The sequence below is a fragment of the Monodelphis domestica genome, chromosome 4 (genome assembly GCF_027887165.1).
Source record: "Monodelphis domestica isolate mMonDom1 chromosome 4, mMonDom1.pri, whole genome shotgun sequence".
Classification (NCBI taxonomy): Eukaryota; Metazoa; Chordata; class Mammalia; order Didelphimorphia; family Didelphidae; genus Monodelphis; species Monodelphis domestica.
The window spans coordinates 233,778,024-233,804,250 of record NC_077230.1 but is presented as its reverse complement, the minus strand read 5'-3'; the positions used below and the strand labels follow the sequence as shown (position 1 = coordinate 233,804,250).

General features: G+C 41.0%; 3 protein-coding genes across 14 annotated transcripts in view; 1 reads left to right on the top strand and 2 right to left on the bottom strand.

Moving 5' to 3' along the window:
* PCSK7 (proprotein convertase subtilisin/kexin type 7) overlaps window positions 1-1,993 on the bottom strand; it is a 43,908-nt gene extending 41,915 nt beyond the window's left edge. For 2 of the 6 annotated variants that reach the window (XM_007494732.3, XM_001380817.4), the window contains exon 1: window positions 1,429-1,990. The gene's annotated coding sequence lies outside the window, so the exon portion shown is untranslated. Of the gene's footprint in view, window positions 1-1,275; window positions 1,295-1,428 lie in introns of those variants that run through there. The other 4 variants (XM_056794343.1, XM_016433835.2, XM_016433836.2 and 1 more) reach the window with 3 other exon arrangements.
* Window positions 1,994-2,002: 9 nt separating this feature from the next.
* Window positions 2,003-26,227, top strand: part of RNF214 (ring finger protein 214) — a 39,261-nt gene continuing 15,036 nt past the window's right edge. Inside the window, exons 1-16 of one of the 7 annotated variants that reach the window (XM_056794348.1) lie at window positions 2,003-2,122; window positions 3,949-4,093; window positions 5,030-5,579; window positions 6,326-6,385; window positions 8,965-9,105; window positions 9,333-9,472; window positions 15,608-15,676; window positions 16,580-16,676; window positions 16,814-16,902; window positions 17,356-17,446; window positions 18,414-18,512; window positions 18,648-19,024; window positions 19,155-19,287; window positions 19,485-19,592; window positions 19,874-19,969; window positions 20,892-21,291. In XM_056794348.1, the coding sequence (XP_056650326.1) occupies window positions 3,981-4,093; window positions 5,030-5,579; window positions 6,326-6,385; window positions 8,965-9,105; window positions 9,333-9,472; window positions 15,608-15,676; window positions 16,580-16,676; window positions 16,814-16,902; window positions 17,356-17,446; window positions 18,414-18,512; window positions 18,648-19,024; window positions 19,155-19,287; window positions 19,485-19,592; window positions 19,874-19,969; window positions 20,892-20,957 (2,229 nt within the window). In that variant the 5' untranslated portion in view covers window positions 2,003-2,122; window positions 3,949-3,980 and the 3' untranslated portion in view covers window positions 20,958-21,291. Of the gene's footprint in view, window positions 2,242-2,319; window positions 2,870-3,948; window positions 4,094-5,029; window positions 5,580-6,325; window positions 6,386-8,964; window positions 9,106-9,332; window positions 9,473-15,607; window positions 15,677-16,579; window positions 16,677-16,813; window positions 16,903-17,355; window positions 17,447-18,413; window positions 18,513-18,647; window positions 19,025-19,154; window positions 19,288-19,484; window positions 19,593-19,873; window positions 19,970-20,891; window positions 21,292-26,227 lie in introns of those variants that run through there. The other 6 variants (XM_056794345.1, XM_056794350.1, XM_056794347.1 and 3 more) reach the window with 6 other exon arrangements.
* Window positions 24,490-26,227, bottom strand: part of BACE1 (beta-secretase 1) — a 32,623-nt gene continuing 30,885 nt past the window's right edge. Inside the window, exon 9 of the mRNA XM_001370744.4 lies at window positions 24,490-25,763. Within this exon, the coding sequence (XP_001370781.1) occupies window positions 25,522-25,763 (242 nt within the window). The 3' untranslated portion in view covers window positions 24,490-25,521. The remainder of the gene's footprint in view (window positions 25,764-26,227) is intronic.

Below are 26,227 nucleotides of genomic sequence, written 5' to 3'. Positions count from 1 at the left end.
AGCAGATCGGCTTCCATTTTTTTAATATAAAGATAACATTAGTTCATCTCATTCTCCTCATCCTTCTAGGCTCCTCCACTTCTCTATAATTTTTTTAAAGATCACTGACAATATTAATTGGTTTGAAGGATCAAGAACATCTCTAGGCGCAATGGCAAGAGGTGCCAAAAGAATATAGGGCACCTGAAGTGTCCTCTCTATAAGGCACCCTCCCATTTTTCAGTTTTTTTTTTAAGGTGTTATCTTCCCAATTAAATTATGAGCTCCTTGAGGGCAGAGGCTGTCTTTTGCCTTTCTTTGTATCCAGAGATCTTAGCACTTTACCCAGAACACAGTAGGCACTTAGTAAATGCTCCTAAATTAGCTGACAGGGGTACATAGGGTAATGCCACAGGGATAAAGCATTTATTAAAGTGCTTACTAAATGGCAGGGAGTGTTAACTGTGGTTATACAAATCAAGCAACCAACACAGTCCCTGACTTCAAGGAAATATCAAGTGGAACTAGTGATGGAGGCTTGGTTTTTGACAAGATAAAGTGAAAGCTTTCAGTGACCCCTCTCCTGGATGAGGTAGAGGGAAAGAGCTTGAGAAATGAGTAAGAAATCCAGTTTGGTACAAGAAGTAGCTAGCACAAGAAAGGCCCATAAATGGCTGTCAGGTTATCATTACGGGTAGATAGTGAGAAGAGCAGAAACAGGAAAAATGGACCCCATTTGATTTCTCAAACAGAACCAGAACTTAAAAGGTCTGAAGCATTCTTAGAAGAGGAAACTGCTCAATGCTGGTGGGAGTGTTTGTATTCTAATCTGTGTACACTAAGCAGAATATTAGAAGCCATTAGCACTTTGATTTAGTTTTCGACAGCCACTGGATCAAACAAGGAGTTAGTAGAATGTAAAGCAGGAATAGGATAGCCTTGGAGCAGGACTTGGGTAACTTGGGAGAGGTCTGAACCTTTTCAGTAAAGACACCAGCATTAACTTTTCACTTTGGGATCAGGACTTCTGGGGGAGAAATACTCTGCAAACAGATCGCAACACACTTCACTTCCTCTCCCAGGAGTGTCAGGCCCCAACCTTTACAGGCCAAGGGAGAAGAAGAAATAACTACACTTAAAGGTCAGGAGTCAGGGCTCCTGCGCCTCTGCCCTGGGTCCAAGGTGGTGGAGCTCAAGTGCGTGCTCCAGGGGTCCCCCCTCCCCCCCTGTAGCGCGCACCTCCCACCTTCCGCTCCTTCCCACGCGATATGTCCCCTGCTCAGTCACTTCTCACACCTCAAACCTTAGAAGTTCCGAGTCCTCAGGAGCTCAGACATCTCGCCCTCCCTTTCTGGGGTCCCTTGCTCCTCCCTCATTATTCCCGGCGGCGCCTCTGCTGTCCCAGACCCTTCCCACCCACATGCCCCGGCTTCCACTCTCCGGATGTACCTGTTCAGTAGCGGCCTTAGGGAGCTGCCGAAACTCCTAGCTTCCACCAGAGCCAGGGCTGCCGGTGACAGCATCGTCGCTTCCGGCTAGTGAGGAGCAGCCAATGGACAGCGATCCTGCGGGAGGGGGCGGGGGAGGAAGAGGCTGGGCTGACCTGAGCGGTGGGAATGGGTGGAGGATAGATACCTCCTCCAACTAAAGCAAACGAGTACAAAGTTACCCTGTTTCTTAGAACCCCTTTTTTTATTTTAAGAAAAAGAAAGTAACTCATGTATTATCAAATAAGAGAGTATTTGTTTGTTTTTAAAGCGCTTAGTACAGTGCTTGGCTATCGTGGGCGCCATGTATATACTTATTCCCTCCCTTAACTTTCCCTCGTCCTTTTGATTATCTCTTAATTCCACGAATTGGGTACGTCTTCTTCCTTCTCCCGACTAAGCAGGGCCCAGGGCCCCATTAACTCGTTTGCTAGGATCCCGGCCGTGACCGGCAGGGGGCGCCGTCGGGGGAGGCGCGGCTCTTTCTTCTAGCCGTCGGGCCTCTCTTTTCCCCTCTCTTCCCGGGGTCTCGCCCCCTCCGCTCCCCGCCGCCGGAAGTGGGAGGTGCCGCGCGCGGCCCGGCTCCCGACCCCTCCCCCTCCCCCTTCCTCGGGACCCCCTCCCCCTCCCCCGGGCCGCGCACTCCACCCGCTCAGGTGCGTCCCTGCCCCCCAGCCCCAGACCCCAGATCATCTCTCTTCCTCCCCACCCACCCAGCCCCGCCTCCGTTCCCTGTGGGCGCGCGGCCCGGGCCGGCTCGAGGAGGGAACGCGCGGTGGGAAATGGGGCGGAGAAGGGGGCGCGCGGTGGGGAGGGGGCACTAGGGTGGGGCGGGAGGGGTTGTGACGGGACTGTTGGGGGCCAAGTCCAGTGGCTTGGGAGGGAGCTAAGCCTGGGCGGAGGGGACCTGGACCTGGAGATGGACACCGGGGGTGGGGGGGAGGGCCTGGCTTGGGGCCGGGGTCGTGGGGGGGGGGGGCGCTCTGCATGTCGTGGGCAGTGGGCAGTGGGCAGGAGAGTGAGGGGTGACGAGCGTCGTGCAGGGTCCTTTTAGCAATGGGGTTGTGTGTACAGTGTTCCATCACTCTCCTTTGTCTCCTTTCCTTTCTCTGCACCCCACCTTCTGCAGCCTTCCCTCGGGGACACATTCCGAGGGGTGGGGTAGGGGCGGAGCATGCAAACCTGCCCCTTGCCCCACACCCGGATCCCCTGGTGGTGTACTTACTGCCCCAAGTGACTATAGGTCACCTCCCCCTCCCACTCCCTTTCCACTTTCCCAGTTTGGCTGACTTGGATTCAGTGTCTTCCTGGACCAACTGAAGGGATATTCAGGCTAGCCTCACCCCAAACTCTATTTTGTGTATGGATACCCTGCCCCTTTTTTGGTGATCATCCTAATCCTGGTGAGTTCTCCTTTTGCTCTGGAATTGAAAGGAATACTCCCTTGGAAAATGGATGATATTCTCAATTGTATAATAAGGGAAACTGAGGGCACCGAGCAAATCCGAAACAATTGAGAGAACATAGATTTCTAAGTCTTGGAGATATATTTATTGCCCTTTCTCATCAAGAACCAGGGAGACCCAAGTACCTTTCCTAAAACAAAAACTCTTACTCTCCCCAAAGTTATATTCTGTTCTCTTAATCTTTATAGGAGTTAGCTGTGAATCTTAGGAATGAAGGAAAAGCTAGAGGTCTTTCTGCAGAGTCTGTTTGGAAGGAGTGTTACCTGTTTTTTCCTTTGAGATATTTTTAAAAAGCACTTAGCTCTTTAGTAGGTGCTATATAATAATTTTCATGTTGCAGTAAACAAGGTCTACATACAGTAGCCTCTGATACTGTTGTGGTAATCTCAGGAGTCTTAAGTGAATCTTCTTAATCATCACTCTGCTCTACTATTTGACATTACCCTCCCCCCAAAAAAAATCTCCCTGAAATTAATGGAAAAAATGGAAACACTTTTGATATGTAGTCATATATACATATTGTACATATATGTACATTAATGTAAAACATGTAACATATCTTTAATATATACATGGATGTTTGTATGTATAAACATGTATAATTTATTCTTACAAGCTGTATATGTGTATAATTTTTTGTCCACACCTATGATTTTGTGTATTTTATACAGTATGTGTTTGAGCACATCTATCGGTATAAGTATCTAATTTATTCATTCACATTGAAAAATAGTATATTTTAATTAACATGAAAAATATTACATATAAGAGACTGGACCAACAGACTACAGGAGAGGTTGTAGTTTTAATGGACTGTACTTTGAGAGCTGTTGTTTTAAATTGATAATGCATTTTTACATGTTTTTGACATGAGTTCCATGTTTCTAATTTAAATATGGCAATGACTAATTCAGTGATCAATCAATTCTTAAAACTTCTTGTTTTGGTGGGCTATTTCTAACTTGTGGACATTGGTTGGAAGAGTTAAATTCATTTCAGTGCTTTGATACTTACAGCTTGGGATTTGCTTGTGAATGCAGAGAGCAGGATGGCTTCCGAGTTAAGCAGTGATACAGCTTCTGCTCTTGCTTCTCAAGAATCTGCTTCTGCTTCTGCCTCCTGTGGTTCTAACACAGAGGAAGGTCTCCCTGATGGTCTCAGGTAATGTGTGGGTAGTTGTTGGAAAGTTGCAAGTGGGTACTTAAAAATGTATGCTGAATTCTTGGGAAAAGTCTGATAATCTTTCTTCTGATGACTATTCTTGGTTTAATGGATTCATACACTTTTTGAGATGGTCAAACATCCTGAAATGAAAAATTTTTCCTCTTTTAGTTTCTTTTGATACTTTTCTTACTGCTAATTCATCTCCAAGAAACCTGTGATTAGCCCTACTCTGGTTTAACTTTGTATTTTCCATATTAATTTTTTTTAAAGTACTATTCATTAACTTGCATCAGTTTATAAATTTTTTTGTTAGTATTCTCTGTTTTGTGTATGGTATAAGTTTTGCCCACCAAACTTAAGTTCCTTGCAGGTAATGACTGCATCTTCTTCTATTTACCATAGAATCATAGAATTTCAGAACTGGAGGAAGGAAGAAACCTAGTCCAATCTCTACCCAAGTCATTAATCCCATCTGAAACATCCTCAATAAGTAGTCATTCACTCTCATTCAGTCATTCAGACTTGAAGACCTCCTGCTACGTATCCCACCCATTCCATTTTTAGACAATTTTGATAATTCAATGGCTTGAAATCCACCTCCCTATGATATACACCTAATGGCCCTAGTTCTGCCCAGGCCAACCATAATCCCTCTTCCACAGTTCTTACCCTTTTCATGATGCTTATTATAGTCCGTTACAGCTTGTTGAATGAATTCATTAGTGTATAAAGTTAATGGAGGTTCACCAATGGAAACATAAAGTAGAACATAATTTCTTGAATTTCCTTATTTTAGGTTCCCTTTGTAAATAAATTAATTTATATAGTAGTATGGGGTGCATGTATTGGATTTTAAAATAGGTTCTTTTTCAAAATTGTGATGGAAAGAAAATTATGGGAAGCTACAGTAATTTTAACTTGTATTTTCAACAGCCCAAGAGATACAACTGTGCAGGAAAACAAGAGCTTACCTGTGTCAATAGGATCTAATGACCAAGTGACAGCCAAGAAGAATAGCAGAGATGTTAGTTTGGAACATACAAAAATCAGTCCTGGTTCTTCAGCAGATGACATGACACCAACCACAGAGGACTGTGCAGCTTCAGGAGGTGACTTGGGATCCACAACTCCTAATCTTCCTGGAAATGGTACCATAGAAATTCAGACTTTATCCTCTGGTCCTGAAGCTTGTCAATCTGATTTGGAGAATCTGACCAATGTAGCAAGAGGAAAGGAACACAGGCACCTGAAACCATCTCCTCCATCTCTAGAGGCAAAGTATCATGTGAACCATCAAACTACCTCCAGGAATTGTTCAGAAGAGGAATTACAAGCTTCTGCCCCACTGGAAGGTAGCGAAGATACAGGCCTGGATTACCGACCTCCACCAAATGGGGAGAATGGGGTTTCAGGAGACAGAGCTGGTCAGGATGTGGATCAGGATGGCTCATCCTTGAAGCTCTCTCAGAACATTGCTGTGCAGGTCAAGTGTCAGGTTTCAAATGTCAAAAACAGAACTTGGGGATATTGTTGAGGGTGGGAAACAATTTCTTATACCTGATGCAGAACATACTGTGCAGTTCTTTGTGGGTTGTTATTCCAAAGATATCTAGCATTACTTCTATTTAGCTCCATCCTGTTAAATAAACAGTGTCTAAACTGAATTAATTAACAACTTTATAACAACTAATTATATCAGTCTAAACTGATGTAATTAACAACTAGAATTAATTCTTCACACTGTTTAATTGACATATATGGAGCTTTATGTCCTTCATAGTAAGTGTTGCTCATTTATGATTCAGATTTCCTTTTGTTTATTCTTGTGCTAAAGTTTCTTATTTGTCTCTACCTATATCTTATGAAGTACAGTGTGCCTTGCTTGGTAGTGTTATTTTTTTCTAAGAACTACAATGCTTTATAAGAGGAAATAGATTCTAGTAATAGCCAAAATAGATTCTAGTGAACTAGTTATCCTCTCCAGCTTTTAGACTCATCTTTCATTCTGTTGCTAAGTCTTTGCTAAGGTTGTTTTCAAGGATTATTGTTTATTACAGTATCCACCTTGTTTCCCTTGCTCCATGACTGAAAGAAGGAATAGCAAAGGGTTGGCTCCTTAGGGTTGTTAGGGACACTTTGTGACTGACGGGAGAATATCAGTTTGGAACAGTTTTACTACTTTAAAGTGTCTCCAAATGGCTCTGAATGTGATTACTTTTCCCTTTGCAGACTGACTTCAAGACTGCTGATTTGGAGGTGAATACAGATCAGGATATTGAAAAAAATTTGGTAGGTATTTGCATGGTGTTCATGAAGCTCACTGATCCAAGAGTCATGGAATTGTAGAATTAGAAGGTCCTTTAAGAGCTTCTAGCCTTTTACAGAGATCAGGAATTCCTTCTATAATCTCTGACAGGTGGTCATACTGTCTCTTTGCTTGAATATTTCCATTGACTGGAAGTTGACAATCTCCCATGTCTGCTCATTTCACTTTTGAACAGCTCAGACTTTCACGAATCTTTTTATTATATTTTGATGAGTCTTTTCAGCATATAACTTTCACCTAGTACTTTCCTCTTGAGGCAGCTAAGTGGCAGAAGAATCGTATGCTAGACTTGGAATCAGGAAGACTTTGGTGTGAATCCTCAGATACTTATTATTTGTGTGACCGTGAGCAAGTCTTTTTTTTACCTTTCTGTGTCAGTTTCCTTTTCTGTAAAATGAGGCTAAAAAGAGCACCAATCTCATAGTGTTGTTGTAAGGATCAAAGATTAGCCTCAACTACATAAATGTTAAACTTTTGTTAGTTTGGGTTTTTTTAAACCCTTACCTTCCTTCTTGGAATCAGTACTGTGTATTGGTTCCAAAGCACTAGAGTGATGAGGGCTATGCAATGGGGGTTAAGTGACTTGTCCAGGGTCACACAGCTGGAAGTGTCTGAGACCAGATTTGAACCTAGGACCTCCCGTCTCTAGACTTGACTCTCAATCCACTGAGCTACCCAGCTGCCCCCATTAGTATTAAATAGGATATCTAATTCCTTGTCCACATCATAGCCTTTGAAATATATGAAAATAGCTATGAAGAAGTGATTGATTGGATTTCTCTCCTACATTCTTGTATGCCATGGCCTTATATGTGGGGCCCAGAACTGAAACTGACATTCTGGTTATGGGTTAATCAGTGTAAATTGCAGTGGAAATACCAACTTGTTTGGGACATTATTCTTCTAGTAATATAGGCTAAGTACATAGCCATATGACCTAGTTTGTATTGAGTTGTGTAATCAGATAAAATTCTTCAATCTTTTTTCACCTCAGTTGCTTTTCCTTTGCTTTCATAATTGATTTTTTGAACCTAGGCAGAAGACTGCATCCATTTGTACTACATTTTATCAGTGATCACCTTGCTATGAGTTTGGCAAAAACCCCAACCCCAAATTATATGTCCATTTGAGTGTTTTTGTTGTAATGAAAAAGGTGTGCAGACATCTTGGGGCTAGAGAGAGAGCTTCCAGGACAAGATGTATGAAGTAGGGATCAGGCACAAAGCAAGGAGTTTGAGATGAGAAAGTAGAATAATTTTTTGCAAGTTGAATTTGCTATAAGGGCAGACTGAAATAAGGGCATAAGCTAACTAGAAAAAATAGGGGAAAAGATTTGAAAATGAGGAAACAGTTCCTGTAGAGAATTTGCCCAGCTAAATGGAAAAAACTTGGAGAAGAGGAACTTTTATGGAGGAGCAGGTGAAATGTTTGGATGGTTAAAGAAAGGATAGATTCAACCCAAGAAACTCAAGTGGTGTATGTCAGGAAAGGACCAAATAATATCAGGTTTCAGGGAAAACTGGCCAGTTTGGCAGAGAAACATAACCTTATCACAAAGCAGTGGCAAGCCAAAGCAGATTAGTTCTGAGGTTGTGTCCCTATGTCTGAGGGTGGTTATGCAGAAAGTGATTCCTCATAGATGGTAAAAATATGTAATTACCCTTAACTTATCTATCTGTAATCAAGTTGGTGTGAAATGCTTCTTTCTAACTGACTTTGTTGTGCTAAAGACTCCCATGGAGATGGGAGAGCTAGAGAGAAGTAAAAAGGGAAGCCTAAAGAAGAGAAACTCTTGGTCCTTTGGGTGTTAGTAGTAAAGTTACTCAAGGTACAATTGCAGCATTTGTTTAAAGCTGTCCTGGGTCTATTTCATCACTCAGCCCAAGGTAAATAAGCTTTTCCTTATGTTATATTTTCTTGGAGAGGCTATTGTTTTTGCTTTGATAATGAAGCATTTTCACCCATAGAGATTTTAAACCTGCCTTACGCTCCTTTCCTTTCATAACAATCAAGCTCTGTGAGTGTGTATAGTTAGTACAATTAGAGTCTAAATTTTGCATTGTCCTTGATTTGCTGATAAAGATCACAAAGTTGAGGTAAGATTGAAAGGAAAGGCCTTGTCAGGACTAAGCTGCTGCCTTTTTGAGACTTGGATGCCTAACTATTCAAAGGTAGATGTTTCCTTTTGTGAAAAGTTTTCTAGGCATTCCAACAGAATAGAGAAAAATGAAAGGGAATCCTCTTCTGTGGGGGTTTTCAGAATGGCTCATTAATTATACATCTTGCTCCTCAGGGGATATATTTGGTTAGAATCTAAGCTCTCTGAGGATAGAACTATTTCATGTTTTTTTTTGGTCTGTGTCCTCAGTGCTTAGTGCATTTGCTTAGTACATAGTGAGCATTTAATGCATGCTTATTGAATTGAATTGAGGCTATTGGTGTTGCACATTTTGACTTTCTTTCTTATGGAAAGTCAACTTTACTTGTTCAGTGAATAAATCATATAAAACCCCACCACCTTTCCTCCTCTGGTCACTGCCAGGATAAAATGATGACAGAAAGGACCCTGTTGAAGGAGCGGTATCAGGAAGTATTGGACAAGCAGAGGCAGGTGGAGAATCAACTTCAGGTGCAGCTAAAGCAATTACAGCAGAGGAGAGAAGAAGAGATGAAGAGTCATCAGGTATTCCAGCTTGTTTTAGTCTCTGATCAGACTTTGGTTTGGTTTGTTTTTTTTTTTATCTGTGGAAATGAGGAAAGGTATAAATACCTTAGGAAAACACTTAAAATATTTTTTGAGTGTTCTTTCTGGCTTCTTTCATGTCTCACGTATTTGTGTTGAGTGGAGATGACCTTTAAGCCAAACATCAAAAAATTACCTCCTGTATTGTATGATTGTTAAAATTTTAGGAGATATTAAAGGCCATCCAAGATGTGACCATCAAACGACAAGAAACAAAGAAAAAAATAGAGAAGGAAAAGAAGGAGTTTCTTCAGAAGGAGCAGGACCTGAAAGCTGAAATTGAGAAGCTCTGTGAGAAGAACAGAAGGTAATTTATTCCATTTGGGATAAAGGAAAACCCTATGGAATCTGCAGGCCCAATGACTTTTCAGTGTTATAAATGTACCAAAGAGTAGTTGCCACTTATGGTCTTACTGATTTCTAAGTCAATAGCAGAGGTATTTTACACCAATAAGTTAAGAAAAGTAGTAACTGAGGTTATTTAAACAGAGACTAAATAACCACTTGTCAGAATTGTTATAGATTCCTTTGGCCTAAGGTCAGAATAAATAAGCTTTAAGGTCTGTTCCAGGTCTTAAGATTCTATGATATTAAGAGGCTGTATATTTTCTGAGTATTAAATACCTTGGGAGAGGCTTTCATTTGACATAAGCTCTTTCAGTTAGTGCTTTCTTCTTGATGGTGACTGGTTTTGGCAGATTCTGTGTATAATTAAAATTCTTTCTGCTTATTACAGTGTTGGTGGTCTCACTTGTTTTTTTCAGGGGAATTTTCCCTAAGTACCATTATAACATGTTCCCCTATTCAATTAAATATGACTCTTTTTCTCACGTGAAAAAATAAGGTCTTTATTTCTGCATATTAATTCATTCTAGTAGCAGTATAGTTTATATGTAAAGATTATCTTCATTTGTGTGAATTGTGGGCATGAGACCCTGTGTTAATCTCTCCAAGTATTAAGAAATGTTCTAGTCTCCAACATTTCTTGTTTGTTACTGACTTTTGACTTTTGCTCATACTGTCCCTTTTGGAACATTCTTCTCTCTTCTCTTCTGCCTTTGCAAATCTTAATTATCTGATAAGACCAATCCTTGAGGACCACCCTTTTTGTGAAACTTGTCCTACTCAAAGTAGTCTATCATGGTTCCATACTCTTTGGGATCATCATAATTGTTCTTGTCCCTACTTCCTTTTTTAACTAGTTGATCTTTCACATATGTATATTTTGTTTCTTTGTGGAGATTTTAAGTTTCTTCAGGTTAGAGACCATGTCCTACTTTTTGTTGTACTATGCAGCACCTAGTTACAAAACTGTGTTCCTAGTATGCACTCAGATATTTGTTGAATGACCAAAGAGCTATATTCAACAAATCCTTTTTTTGAGGACCTTGAACAAACACTTTAATTTCTTGGTTCTCATACCTCCTAAATAAGAATCATAGCATTATCTCCTTTCTTTTTCAGATGAATATTTTGAGGATAAATGATATTAAAAAGAAATCCACCAAGTTCTTTAATCTGTTTGGAGTAAGTTCCAAGTAAATGCATCTGAAATGGATATACATACATTTTTCCTAAATAGGAGTCATGCTCAATTTTGTCATGTTTCTATGTTTCCCTTGGAAAACCTTTCTTGTTGGCATGGAGGGCATCTTGTGTCTACCTACTCTAGGGGCAGTTTCTAGTGTGGATTGCTTCCTAGGTTGGATCCTTCAAGGTTATTGCTAGTCTCAGAAAGGTGAGGCCACTACCACATTGTCCTTGGAATAAGGCTACATTCTAAGCTTCCTAGATTTGATAGTGACCACCTAGGAAAGACAGTGAATAGTGGTTTTTCTTCATGAGATGCTGAACTTGTATTTTGAGTGACCCATCAATTGATCCATGTACCTGTCTGAAACTCAGGAAGAGCAGAATTACAGAAATACTGCAGTGCTTATCAAAGTTCATTTTGCTTCTATGCTATATTTTTGATACATATTAGAGTGATAATAGCTTGTTTCTATAGCACTTCATTTTACATAACTTTCATTTGGTCCTAACAATAGCCTTGTGAGGTAGGTAATACAGTTATTATCGTCCTTCTTTCCTCATCCTAGATGAAGAAATTGTCACTTAGATTAAGTGTGTTATCCACACAGCTAGGAAGTGTCTTGTCCACATAGCTAGGTTCTCTGACTCCAAATTCAGTGCTTAGATAGGGATAATGTTACGTTTTATAGATGGAATTACTATCTTATCAGATGACCTGGGATATCATTTTGTATAAATGATTTTGGAAAAGTCATTTTTCTCCTGATTAGAAAATGGAGTGATAGTTTAAGACTTCCATGGAAATTTTCCTGCTTCTATTCTATTTACCTGGTATACTTTCAGATTAGCTTGCAGAAATTAAAGGTTTATCAAGAAATTAAAGTTTATTAGTCACACAGTGCAGTGGGGAATGTGAAGAAGTAGAAGACTCCTTCCCTTCATGGAACTAATTGTTTTATTAGGAACAAAACATTTGAAAAGTTAACTAAGGATACAAAGTAGGATATAATTTTTGTTAATGAGTAGCATGGGTAAATAATGCCAAAGGAGTTCAGAGAAAGGAAAAAATCTCTTAAGTTGATGTAGTTAGAGAATGCTTTGTGGAAGAGGTAGGCTTGGACTATACCTGGGAAGAAAGATGGATGGAATTTGGGTAGAGAGAGAGGAAAAAGGAATTTCTGATCAGAGGAATAGTTTGGGAAAAATATTTGTACAATGTATTTGAGAGATAGTAAATAATGAATGACCTGGTTGGAGAAGAGGGTACATGTTGGGAGGAGGTACAATATAAATAAGGTTGGAAGAATAGATTGAGACCAGATTGTGGAAGACCTTAGTTGTTGGGCTTTATCTTTTTAGTAATTGAAAGCCATTGGAAATGGTTGGGCAAGGGAGTAACCATGATGAAAGTGGTGTTTGGGGGCAACTATGGTTCAGTAGTTAGAAAGCCAGGCCTGGAGTCAGGAAAACCTGGGTTCAAATGTGACCTCAGACACTTCCTAGCTGTGAGATTCTGGGCAAGTCACTTAATCTCAGTTGCCTACTGTTCTTCTGCCTTGGAATTGATATTTAGTATCAATTCTAAAATAAGATAAAGATTGGGAAAAAAGTGGTGTTTTAGGAAGATTAATCTGGCAGCCATGTGTAGGATTAATTGAATAAATATAACTGAGGAAGTGTAACATCTTAACTAGAGTTTAGCAATAGGAGTGGGAAGGAAAGGAGAGACTTTATGAAGAAATAATAGAGTTTGATGGCTGATTAGATTTAGGAAGCAAGGGAAAGAACAGAGCTAAAGGTGAGACTGAGCATTCTGAATGCAAGTGATTGAGAATACTGCTATTGCTGATGGAAACTGAGAATTCAAGAGGGGGAGTCAGTTTGTGGGATAATGTGGTTTGGTTGTTGATGTAGTAAGATCAGGGTGACATCCAAGTGTGTGGTGCAGCAGAAACAGAGCTGGACTTGTCAGGAAACCTGGCTTCAAATGCCTGTTCAGTTACTTGTTCAGTTGTATAATCATTCTGTCATGCTTTCTTCATTTGTAAAATCTGAGGGTTGGACTAGATGATCTTATGGTCCCTTTCATCTCTTGGGATGGGATTTGGGGTGAGGAGGGATAGCTGTCCTTTGGGGAATGCTTACATAAGTTAGGGGATAGAAGAAAAGAGAGGAGCAATAAGTAGTTGAGAAGGAGGGTAGAGAGCAGGGTCACATAAACCAAGGAAGGTGAGAGTTTCAAGAAGATGATGGTGGGGTGGCCAAGAGTGATGAATGGGTGCTGAGACATTAAGGATAATAGAGACAGAGAAAAAGATTTTGGATCATATCAAGAGTACAATTTCAGTGGAATGATAAATAAGGATGGAAGCCATGTTACATGGAGGTTAAGGAATGAATGGGGTAATCAGTAAATGGAGGGAGCAGGTATGGATCATTTATTTGGAAAGTTTGACAGAAGGAAGGAGAGAAATAAGAGTTATCTTAGAAGGACATCCAGGATCATGTGAAGTGTTTATTTTGCTTTTAAGAAAAAAAAGATCTATGCATTGAAGGCAGAATAGTGTAAAGCAAAGTATTGGGCAGTGGATTGAAAAAGCAGATTTGAGTCTAGTCCTGGCCCCTGACTTACTGTTGGGTTTAACACAAATCAAATTAGCATGTTTCCCATTCTTTTAAAATAAATATTACTTGACCTTATAGAGGTGGTAAAGATATACATGTAAATATACATGTAAAATTACTTTTAAAAAATTTCATAATTTAGAATTGAACAACAACAAAAAAAATTAAACTTCTTTGGTAGCTATTTCCATTTAATTTATTTTAACTCATAAGATATCATACACTTTGAATCACTCTAAGTCCCCATAAGGATTCTTTGTTCATGTTTCTATTTATTTTGGCATGATCATATTAGTGACATTAGTGTATAATCTGTTCTTCTGGTTTTGCATTTTTTCAATTTGCATTATTTAGAAATGGTCTTTTTAGATTTCTTTGTATTCCTTATACTCATAACCTTAATTGCATTATAGTATCCCTTTACATGATGCTTTACAATTAAATTAACCATTCCTCCATTGATGGATATTTAGTTTGTGTCTAGTTTTTTGCAATTGTGAATAATATTGCTTTGAAAATATCTGAACATTGTGTTTCTCATTTTGATTTTGATAATACTTTCAGAGTTTCAAGTGATGAAATTACTGGGTTATAGAGTATGATTTTTTTTTTTTAAACCCTTACCTTCTGTCTTGGTGTCAATACTCTGTATTGGCTTCAAGGTAGAAGACTGGCAAGGGCTAGGCAATGGGAGTCAAGTGACTTGCCCAGGGTCACACAGCTGGGAAGTGTCTGAGGCCAGATTTGAACCTAGGACCTCCCATCTCTAGGCCTGATTCTCAATTCACTGAGCCACCCAGCTGCCCCCCAGAGTATGATTATTTTTGTGTCTTATAAAGTTTAAGAAAGATGATCTAGGATTTTTTAAGAATTGTAACACTTTTATTAGAACATTCAACAAGCAAGCCAGACTTATGGAACACATATAAATCCTGGACATTCAAACCATTAGTAATTCTAACGATTCGAAGGAATTGCTTCCTTTACTTATATTGTCAGGTTTTTCCCATTAGTATGAGGCAGAAAGAATTTTTAGAATTATAGCAGCATGAAGGCATTGTATTCCCTGAATCTAAACATAGTAGAAAGGGAAGAAGGAGGGAACAAAATATTCATTAAGTAACCTACCATGTGGTAGGCACTCTACTGTGTGCTTTACAGACATCTCATTTGTTCCTCAGAGCAACCCGGGGAGGTAGGTGCTATTAACATCCCCATTTTACAGTTAATGAAATCAAGACAGCAGTTAAGTGACTTGCCAATTAAGTCACACAGCCAATAAGTGTCTGAAGCCAGATTTCAACTTAGGTTTTCCTAACTCCATGTCCAGTGCTCTCTAACCACTGTACCACCTAGCTGCCTCTGGTACACAGTAAATGTTTAGTAAGTTTATTAAACAGTACATTTAATAAATGCTTGTTTATTGACCGAAGTAGTAGCATGATACTTTGGTGGACCAATTTTTGCTAGATAAGAGGACAGCAAATCTTAGTGGAATGCGTTTTAGATATGAGGTCAGAATCCCTGGTTTCAAATTTTGATTCTGTTACTTAGTACCTATGTGACCTTGAACAAATTGCTTATTTGAGCTTTAGTTTACGCATTTGTAAAAATGAAAGGATTGAATTTAGTAGTCTCTCTAACTCCACCTTTCAGTCATTAAGCATTTTTTTAAGTGCCTGCTACATGGTAGGCACTGTGCTTAGGCACAGGGAATACAGAGACGATGCAAAAACCTCAGGAGATTTTTGGGATGCTTTTAAGGACATCAAAGAAAGCAACTAAATCATGTTGTACTCTAAATTCCCTTCCTATGCCTAAATCTATGTACCTATCCTCCTCTAAAATATGGTGGCATTGTCAGAAATAATATTGGATAAGAGGGACTGCTGCTCTGACCCATTCTTATTTTGGAAGAGAGAATTCTAATGGCACCTACCAGTTTTCTTCTAATATTTGAATAGTGGAGAGTCTAGCAGGGGGAGATAGAACTATTATACTGTAGATTCTCAGTTGGGAAATCACCCTGTTCTAGAGAGTAAACTTCCATGTAAGACCTGCACATGGAGTGGCAAAGGGCATAGGAGACAGCAACCTATCCAGCTAGCAAGTCACTCTCAACTGTTGGCAGAATGACTCACTTCCCAAGCTAATCTTTTAGTAGTCCCTGAAAAAGATAGAATGGGAGATAAGGGATTTGGGCAAAAGCAGGAATGTGTGAAAGAGGAAAAGGCTGCAGAAACTTCAGAAAGTGAATTGGTCTCTCTCTCTCTCACACATGCAGGTTACTGGAAAATCAGGAGGAGAAGGAGAATAAAATTGTTTCTCTAATCGCAGAACAGGCTGAGGAAAAGTAGGACCATTTCTCTTAAGATCATTTTTATACCTTTCCCCCATCTTTACCTTTAAAAAAATAAAAATCACAATGTAATTTAGATGTTTACCTTGTTTTCTTCTCCCTTGATCTGAGTAATCTTGCTACTCTCAGCCATTATCCTGCTTTAAGTCAAATATAATATAGGAAGCTTCTCTTTCTAGACCCATTCTTCATTAGTGCCTTCAGTCGTATATCTGAGTGTGCCACCATCTATGCAACAAGAAAGGGGTGGAAATAATGGGAATCCACACGGGGCAGAGTGGTGATAGCCATCTTCAGAGTAGCTAGGAAAATGGGGTAGTGGAAATAAAATAGCCAATATCTAGTAGCAGGTAAGCAATTGCTACCTGACAGGTAAGTGTTAATGTATAGACCTCCCTTAGTTTCCAGTTCTTTGCTACCCCAAAATGGCTTCTATAAATATTTTTGTATTCATAAGACCTTTCCCTCTTTGATTGCCTTGGGATATAAGATTAATAGTAGTATTGTTTATTGCTGCATGTAATCCTGCATATCAGTTTCCATAGGAGAGGCACATTGGGAATGATAAGAGACTCCCTAATGAATTTGAGTCTTCCTAACTAGCTTATTTAAATTGTGGGCACTGTTGGACTTCTTTTGATGGTCTGCCTGCTAAATACAACCCTTAGCAAGAGATGTTGGTAAGGTAGCAAGTGTGTTTTGTTCTCCCTGTAATTTCATATGTAGGACTAAGTCACATCCTTAGTGTACTTCATCTCTAAAATTGTTCACTTGCTTTATATTTATAAAAAGCCTCCATTATTCAGACTCACTTTCTAACTTTGTCTTGGACCAACACTGGATCTAATTTTTGCTTTGTTGCCCCCATCAATCTTATCCATTTCTCTTCTTCTTCAGGGAGCTATGGGAGATGGAGCTGGACAAACTTAAGAGTCAGGATGGTGAGATCAACCGGAACATTATGGAGGAAACTGAACGAGCTTGGAAAGCTGAGGTAGAGAGAAACCAATGTCTCTGGAAACCATGGGTGGTTTGTGCTTCTTAGAGGGGAAGTCAGTAAGCATCTACTTGTCTGTCCAAGGACAGTCCCACACAGATGCCATTTAATAAGCCTTTTCATGGTTTCCTTAGATCTTATCACTAGAAAGCCGGAAAGAACTGCTGGTTTTAAAGCTGGAAGAAGCAGAAAAGGAGGCAGAACTGCACCTGACCTACATCAAGTGAGCCACTTCCCTTGGACCTAGAACTCACAGTCCTTAAATTCAAGTTTAGGCCTTTGCTCCACTGCGTATATGAAACCAAGCCCTGCTGAGTCCAGTTATATATTGTCAGATTTTTAATACTGTAATTTCCAGTTGTGCATTGAACTTCCCAAATAGATAGGCTTAAGTCTCTGGGGATTTACTTCAGACATATTCAGTCACTTGCTGCTTAGGTATTAGGAGGACCCACAAAGATTCATGTGAAGCAGAAAAGCTCTCTTCCTTTGTTGGGAAACTTACTTTGAATATAGAACTAGAAGGCATAGGATTTATAGTGGGTCAGGGAACTTGGAAACCTCTGGCATACCTCAAAGTTATAATCCTTTTTTCTTCTCAAGTGTCACTAATTTAACCCTTTGTTGTCAAAGCTTCTTTCCCTAATTCCAAATTCCTGTTTTTGTTTTTTGAAAGATCAACACCTCCAACAATGGAAACCATCCGTTCCAAGCAGGAATGGGAGACAAGACTGAATGGAGTTCGGATGATGAAGGAGAATGTCCGGGTGAGCCTGATGAAAAGCTGCGGATCTGGGCAGACAAGAGATTCTGTAATGTGAACAGTGTAGAACCAGTCTCATTGATATACACATGCACACAAAGGAGTAGAGTTGTTGTCACAGAATCATGTTTTCAGCGATTTGAAAGAAACTGCATGTCTTTTTTAGTCCAGAAAGCTACCTATAAAGGATTCTTTTCTGCATCATTCCTGACAGGAGGTCCTTTATCTTTTTTTTTCAAGCCCTTACTTTTTTTCATCTTAGAATTAATATTAATATTAAGTTTCATTTCCTAGGCAGAAGAGCAGTAAGGGCTAGGCTAGGGTTAAGTAACTTGCCCAGGGTAACACAGCTAGGATGTAGCTGAGACCAGATTGAACCTAGGATCTTTTCAGGCCTGATACTGTATCCACTGAGCCACCTCACTATCCTAGCTTTTGTTGTAATAATAATGATGTAATCATAGTTCCTTAAAAATTTGCAAAGCACATTATATATTTCATTTTATCCTCACAATAGCTCTAGTAGTTGTCATATTATTATCCTCATTTTACAGATGAGGAAACTGAGGCAGACAAAGATTAAATGATTTGTCCAGGATCACAGAATTAGTAAATTGAGTCTGAACCAACATCTCCCTGACTCCAGGTGCAGCAGCACTATCTACTATGCCACCTAGCTGTTGTATAGATACTTTCAGTGATAGGGACCTCAATCTTTCTATCACATTCCCATCACCTTCTATTTGCAAAATGAGACTGGAAGGAATTGTTAGAATATGATTATAAATTCTGATCTATAGTCACACCATAGAGAATATGGAAATATGTATTACATGAAAGTACTCTATCTGTATCAGACCATTTACCACTTTGGAGAGTGGGAGGAGACAGGGAAGGAGAATTCACCAAAATGAGGCTGAAGTATTTTCAGTTCATTTCCTTAGGGTAATTTCTTAATCTCTCTTTTCTAGGACCAATTTAATAACCATATCCAACTGGTGAGGAATGGGGCAAAGTTGAGTAGTCTTCCACAGATTCCTACCCCTACTCTACCCCCACCCCCTTCAGAGGTGAGTAACTTGGCAATGGGGAAACTCATAGTTGTTTTTATAAAGATATTGGGCCCATCTGTGTAATAACTATTACCCAATGATTTCTGATGCCATTTTCTAAAATTTTTTTTCTTTCTCTTTCCCCTTCTGCAGACAGACTTCATGCTTCAGGTGTTTTCACCCAATCCTTCCCTGTCTCCTCGGATTCCTTTCTCCATTGGGCAAGTTACCATGCCCATGGTCATGCCCAGTGCAGACCCTCGTGCCCTCTCCTTCCCAATGTTGAACCCTGCTATCTCAAGGCCCAACCAGCCCTCCCCCCCTCTACCTGTTACCCATGGAAGAAATAGCCCTGGCCTAGCTTCTCTTGTTGGCCCCCATGGTCCGCATGTGTCCCCTGCTGCCTCCCTACCACCTCCACCAGGCTTGGGTGGTGTTAAGGCCCCCACTGAATCTCACCGACCTCAACCAGTGGACAAACTAGAAAAGATCCTAGAGAAGCTGCTGGCTCGGTTTCCACAGTGCAACAAGTAAGTCACTAAAAAGGATTAATAACCTGAAAAATATTCCTTTTGTGATGCAAGTATAAGAGGAAGAACCATAGGAGTTCTCACAGACAGAAAATAATATCTTCATCCCTACAACCCTTTCCCTACTTAGGGCACAGATGACTAACATCCTTCAGCAGATCAAGACAGCACGAACCACCATGGCAGGACTGACAATGGAAGAACTCATCCAGCTTGTGGCTGCACGATTAGCAGAGCAGGAGCGCTTGGCAGCGAGTGCTCAGGTGAGGCTGGCTTCTTAGGGGAGAGCTCAGGCCCAATATTTGTAAAAAGTATTTACAAGGGAAGAGACATTGTTCTGGGAACGTATAATTTGCTGTTTGTTTTTTTTTGCTAGTCTGAAAAAATACTATGGTTCCTATTCCAAAAATACTTAGTTTACCAAAAACTTCTGTTTCTAATTTTTACTTTTTGCCCATAGCCCCTTGGTCGGATCCGAGCTCCCTTGTTCCCTGCTCCCATGGCCCAAATAAACACTCCCATGTTCCTGCCCTCTGCTCAGGTGTCCTATCCTGGAAGGCCTTCACATGTAAGAATATATTGAAGGTTGGGATATGGTTGGTGGGTTGGGATATGGAAAAAAATGTAGAGTTCTTGCCTCGGGACCTGAGTTGGAACTGGGAAAATGGAAAGGAAATCCAGGCAGGGGTCTACATGGGGTGTGGTATTAGAAAGGATTTAGCTTTAGAGAAGAGAGACCAATTGAACTCTTGATGAGAGGGGTCTGGATATGGGATTATGGGCATAGAGGAAAGGAATGGTCCCAGGACAGGCTTGCCACTATAAAGCATGCCTCTGTTTGCCCTATAGGCTCCATCTACCTGCAAGCTGTGTCTAATGTGCCAGAAGCTTGTTCAGCCCAGTGAGCTCCACCCCATGGCCTGTGCCCATGTGTTGCACAAGGAGGTAGATGCTATATCCTTTTTATCCCTTCTTTACCTTCCTTCCTTTACCCAGTTGGCTGGCACAGCCACCAGATGCACAGCAATGTGGGTCCTTGCTCTAAGCTTGGCCTAGGTTTGTTTACTAAGGAACTGTAGATGGATGGAATGGAATGAATATCTGATCCCAGACATATAACTTCTTTAACAAGGTGGGTTGAAGGGGGCAGCTAGGTGACTCAGTGGCTTGAGAGCCAGGCCTAGAGACAGGTGGTCCCTGGGTTCAAATTTTTGCTCAGACACTTCCTAGCTGGGCAAGTCACTTGATCCCCATTGCCTAGCCTGTACTACTCTTCTGTCTTAGGACCAATACATAGTATTGATTCTAAGACGGAAGATAAGAGCTTAAAAGCAAAAGAAACAAAAACAAGATGGGTTGAAAGTCCTACTTGAAACAAATTTCCTCTGACAATCCAGTTGTTCCTCATTCTCACTACACTAGGCAGAGCCAAGAACACTTAGCAGAACTGTCTGTCTTGTGGGAACATCAGGATAAAATCTATATTCTTACCACAGAGAGGGAGGTGATAGTCTTGGACTTTGAGAGAAAGAGTGTTGGGAATGAAGAACCCATTTCTGCCTCTGAAGGGAACATGGTATGGAACAATCATATTGGGTCTATATATCAGTGGCATTTTCAGATTCTTGGAATTTAGTCTTCTCTCAAATGAGGCCCTACCTACTTTCCCCAGAGCTAGTCTTCCTGAGCATATCACAGGACTTGCACTCACACTGTCAGAACTGTTAGTCTAATGTCTATCCCTTGTCCTTTATTGCTAGTCATCTCAAGCCTCAGTGGCACTGTGCCTGCTTCCTCATGTTCCCCTTCCCCTGGCCCCCAGCAGCAAATGGCTCTTAACCTTGAGGCTTCTCTTTCTCCTTTCCAGTGTATCAAATTCTGGGCCCAGACCAACACAAATGACACTTGTCCCTTTTGTCCAACTCTCAAGTGATGGACCTGGCTGGAAAGGAAGAAGATGAGAAACAGATATGAACAGGAAGGAGAGGGTTCAAGATTCTAGAGCTCTATATTTATACAACAGTGTGTACTCATGCCATGTACATTTTTATTATATAGGTAATGTGTGTATAGAAAGTCTGTATGCAAACATTCATAAATGAAAGTATGTATATTATGCAGAATTTTCTGTTCCCCCTGGTCTTACAGTTTCCCTTGGTGGTAAAAGTCATAGGAAAAATAGTATGCGCTGTAGCATTGAAATGATGGTATTCTTTTCCAGAGTTATTTTCAAATACAGTGTAACAGACAACATCTAGGAAACTGTTCTTGCTGTCTGACCACTTTGCTTTTATTTGGCTCAGTCTGCAGCTCCATTTCCTTGAGTCTCAACCTTTCTTATAGGATTGAATCCTGGTGCTTGGCCACCTGTCTAACCAGATGCCTAACTCACTGGAAACCTCAAGAAGTCTGCATCATCCTAGACAAAATGAGACTTGATAGAGAAAGAAATGTAATGCAAGATAGTTTGACTTTAGATTGAATAATTTACTGTGTTAACAATCATTACGTAGACATTAGGTTTACAGAGTATTGCAGTTTACATCAGCAGAATTCACAGTCTGAGAATAACAATATCAATCATATCCCCCTACCCTCCCTACCATCCCACTTCCTGGATACAGGGGTCTGTACAGAGATTGGCACAACATACAGATTTTTCTTACACCTTGCTCCCATTGACTTAGGTTGTGCCTTAGCTCTGACAGACCAACTTTGTAAAGTCCTCACCTCTTCCTTCTCCTTTGCTTCTGGTCTCCCATTCTATAGATTTCTAGCCCTTCCCCCCTCCCCCCTTTAAGGTTAAGGCAGTTGGTTCACAACCAAGTTGGTTGTCCTTGGGTGAGCTCTGAGCAGGCACTGGGGTGAGGAGATCTCTGTGCAAATTCACCTACAGGATTATCTTGGGATGGTTTTTATTATATTTGAAATGTGTTCTGAATTGGGGAAAATGGAGACCAGAATAGGATGAGGAGGGGAGGCCATCAGAAACCAAACCTCTCTGTGTCATGGATTTTAGATTCCAGGTTGCATTATACAGATAGCCATCCATGTACTGCTGGTCAGTATTGCGCCTTGCCCTTTGGTTTCTTCAGGGGTTTTTAATTTCCATACTGGGAAAAGTCATACTTATGTTAGATTTCTGAATCTTATCCCAAGCTATTGAGTCCCCATTCCTACAGGAGGTAATGCTAGATCCTTCCCTAATGGGAATCATCCAGCTGAAAACCAAACACTAATTTAAAAAGTGTGGCCCTGTTCTGAAAGAACCCAATTGTATTATTATCAATAATCTTTGGGTCATTGTGTGCAGGGTATGTTTTATTTTTCCTGAAACTTGGTAGTAATCATTCTCTACTGATTAGATGGGGGTGGGAGAAGACTTTTCCTTCAAATCCATCCACATCTTTCCCATTACTGTTGGCTCATTCTTACTTCCCTTCCCATCTGTTCACCCAGGTGTCCTTTCTCTTTTCTTCCTTCTTGTCTCTCTTGCCAAGATTCATTGTATGATTATCCAGTCAAGAAAATGGCCTGGATGAGCTACTCCAGAGCACAGGGCTCCTGTCTTCCATTTTTATCTTCTCCAGATTTCTCTGGTTAATGTTTTTGTCTTTTGTGATTGATGTGTACCCTCCTAACAACTGAGTTTTTACTCTGACATCTTTGTCTGAGGGCAGAAAATATGGTAGCAAGGTTTGAAAGCAAATTCTTTCCTCTCTTGATTCTTTTTATTCATGATCTGCTTACCTCCCTGAATCCTATAGCTTCTGGACTATAGCATACCTTTTAGTATTCTCTAAAAGGCTAGGAAGTGAACTTGGGTAAGTAACTTCTGGTTATCTTCAGAAAGCTTTTAGAGCCATGGAAATGGAAGAGACTGAAAAGTTGAGGAGTGGAGCAGAGGGCTTGACACCCCTCTTCCCTAGCAAAAGCCCTTGGATAACCTAATCTATAGCAAGATGACAAGTACTTTTGGAGAGGTTGGTATGGGTGGTGGGACCCCAGCGTTGCTCAGTTCTTTCTCTTTTGTCCTAAGAACTATTGGAAAGCAACACCTAAGTTCCATCTACCCTCTTGTCTGCTGGCCTATAACTGTGGAGCTCAAGTTGGCCAAATGAGGAGGATTGGAAATGGGACAGTAGCTTTTGAGGGTAGAATTAAAAAATAGATATATACATACATATCTTACAAGCAAGAAGCAGATACCAAGAGGGATTTTCTTTATATTTAAGAGTTCAAGATTGGTAAAGCAACTTGGAGAAGAGAATTGTAAAAAGAATTAAGTACAACCAGTTTTCTCTTAAAAAACAAAACAAAACAAAACAAAACAGGAGAGCTACAAGACCAATTAACCAAAGTTGTTGGTTTTATGCCCTGGGAAGAGCTAGGAAAAAACCAGTTTTCCTCAGCCTTGGGTAGAGGTTATAAAGCAGAACTTGGCCTTTTCTTACATACTAGCAATCCCAAAGGTTTATTTACACACCCAAATAAAAGTCCCAAGCTGGTAAGAGGTGGTCTTTTGAGATCTTCCTGTCAGTTCTAGGGAGGGTATAGGGTATTCCCCCATCATCCAGGACAGCACCAGGTGCAGTGGAAGGAAATGAGAAGCTGTGATCCATTATTCTCATTGTTACTTGCTTATGGCTTGTGGGGAGCTGACTGGGGCTCCAGTCCATAGAATGGCCAGGCAGAGACAGGAAACTCCAGAAACCCTGTATTTGTTTTCTCCTCTTCCCCCCAACCTCACACCCACACAAAAGGAGACCAGACAATCCTCATCTAGACTGGTGGGCTAGACTAGACTAGAAAAAAAGTGGTGCTGAGGAAAATGTTTCCTTTGAGGGGGCTGAGGTGGAATTGAGGCTGTTACTTATATTTTCCTTCTCACTGCCTGCTAACACTAGAGCAGATGCTCTGAGCTTTGGGAAGATGAGCTTGTTCTCCCTGTCCCTAGCCCTAGGTGGCAACATAACACATGGGCTAGGGAGCCAAGGACCCAGGGAAAAGAATGGTACTCAGTGAGGGAAGAAAACTTACAATAAAATGAGGAAGTAGGGAGGAGAAGTGGGGAGGCTGTTTTCTCTGCACAACTTTTGTACTGAAGATGACAGCAACAGGACCAGAGAGCCCTGAGTTTCAGGAGCTATCAGTGGCACTAGAAGATGCTTCATTAACCTGAATGTGACAGGGTTATGAGGGGAGGAAGGGATAATGGTGAAAGAGGTTTGGGATGGTGAAGGAAGTAGATGCCTGATCCCTTCTTAGGGAGATCCAGCCCCATATTTGCTGAAAGTTCTGGATTGTGCTTTCAAAGACTGACTAAGGAGAAAGTCTCCTGGCCCTCTACTTAACTCCCCAGCTTGCACAGTCCCAGAGCACCCTAGGAGCTTTGTGGCAACGGGTGGAAGGAGGGGAAAGAAATGAGATTCTTTGATTAAGTACCTCAAGGAATACAACCATGCTCTGCCTTATTCCATTTATTCTTTCTGTGGAAATGAAATAAAGTTGGGGGGGGGGGGTTGTGGAAGGTTGTGGAATCTTAGCAAAACTCTAGTACAAGTGCTCTGGGAACAGAGGGTTCAGTAGTGAAAAAAGTCATTTGCTTAATGGACCTCCAGTGGGAGAAATTTGATTTGCCATCTATTTGCTCTTTCTGGAAGGCAGATGATGACTCTGGTCAAATTTTGCAAGGATTTCTCTTTTCTTCTGAGTTTACCTTGAAGTCAGTCGGGAATAATAGGAATAGGAGTATCGGTGGCCATAGTGTGAGGGCCAATCTGGTTCTTTCAAGACAACTAGAGTTCCTTACCGAATAAGGGTTTTCCTGGTTGGTATATATGACATAGTATCCTATGTAGATGGCAAGGCATAAAATTGTGACTGTTCTTCCCATTTACTACTCTTCCCTAACTTCTTTCTCTCTCTCTGTCCTCACCATTGCCTACCCTCCCTCCAAGTAAAAATCACTTAAATACCTCAATCTATTCACAAATTTTAAAAAATTCACCCCTGTAATTAAATTAGGGGGTTGTTTATATTGGTTCTACACAAAAATAAGGAGCTGTCATACATTAGCCCCTGCTGAAGAGAACCACAAGGTAAACCATGTTTAATCCCAGGACATCAGCAGGGTAAAGGCTGGGTATAGTACCAATTCTGAGAATAAGGAAAAGGGAAGAATTTGGATTGAGGACTTGGTGAGGTGGTGAAAATTTTTAGGGATGAAGTTCAAGCAGCAGAAAATTTTCTAGCTGAGGTTTGAAGTGACCAAAGGGTTTCCTGCCAATGGAGAGCTTCCTTTCCTCTTTTCCCATCTAAAAACATTATCCCAGTAGGATACACCTTGCCAGAATCTTCTGGTTCTCTCCCAGACAAGATAGGCAGGCTGGTGGGTAAGGGTCCTGAGTGCTCTGGTCACATTGCTCTATCTCCATGTCTCCTGCCTGTGGCCAGAGTAGAGAGCCATAGAGGGCCTATGAGGCCTGGAGGACTCCTCACTTGAGCAGAGAGATATCATCAGCAAAGTCATCCTGCTGACGGCGCAGGCAACGGAGGCAACGCCATTGGCACACCATGAGGCAGAGTGGAAGCATGAAGAGAGCACAGATAGCAGCCATCACATAAGCTATGGTCATGAGGGTCGACTCGTCTGTCTGCGGGATGTTGTAGCCACAGTCCTCCATATCTGTGATAACAAAGGGACCTTCCACTGCTGCTGTCCGGAACTCATCATGCACTGTGAAAGTGTGGAGAAAGGTGGCATGTCAGCTGGCACAGTGCCTGGGCTTGATGGTAGTTTGAATTAAGGAAAAAACTTTCAATAACTATGAGACTCTGGAATTTGGTTCTGATGGAAGCCATCAAAGCTCCCTTTTTTAAGGAGATTTAAAAAGATTCAACTTAGGTGAGGAGCAGCCTAGCACACTCAACCAGGCAGAGGCCACATTCTACACATTTTGAGTCTTCAATTCTATTATGGCCACATAATGCCAGCCCCACACCCACACCTCCCAGGGATAGCTACACAGTCTTGCTCCCTGGCTTACCTTAACTAAGATGGAAAATGACAAGTAGTATAGTGTCCATGTGCGTGCTCATCTTTCCCTGGACTCAGACACTACAACTGTTCTTGGGTGGCTTGTGGTCTCTTGGGCTTTCAGTAAGGGTCATTGTGCTTGAGTCAGAGGGTCAAGAAGCAAG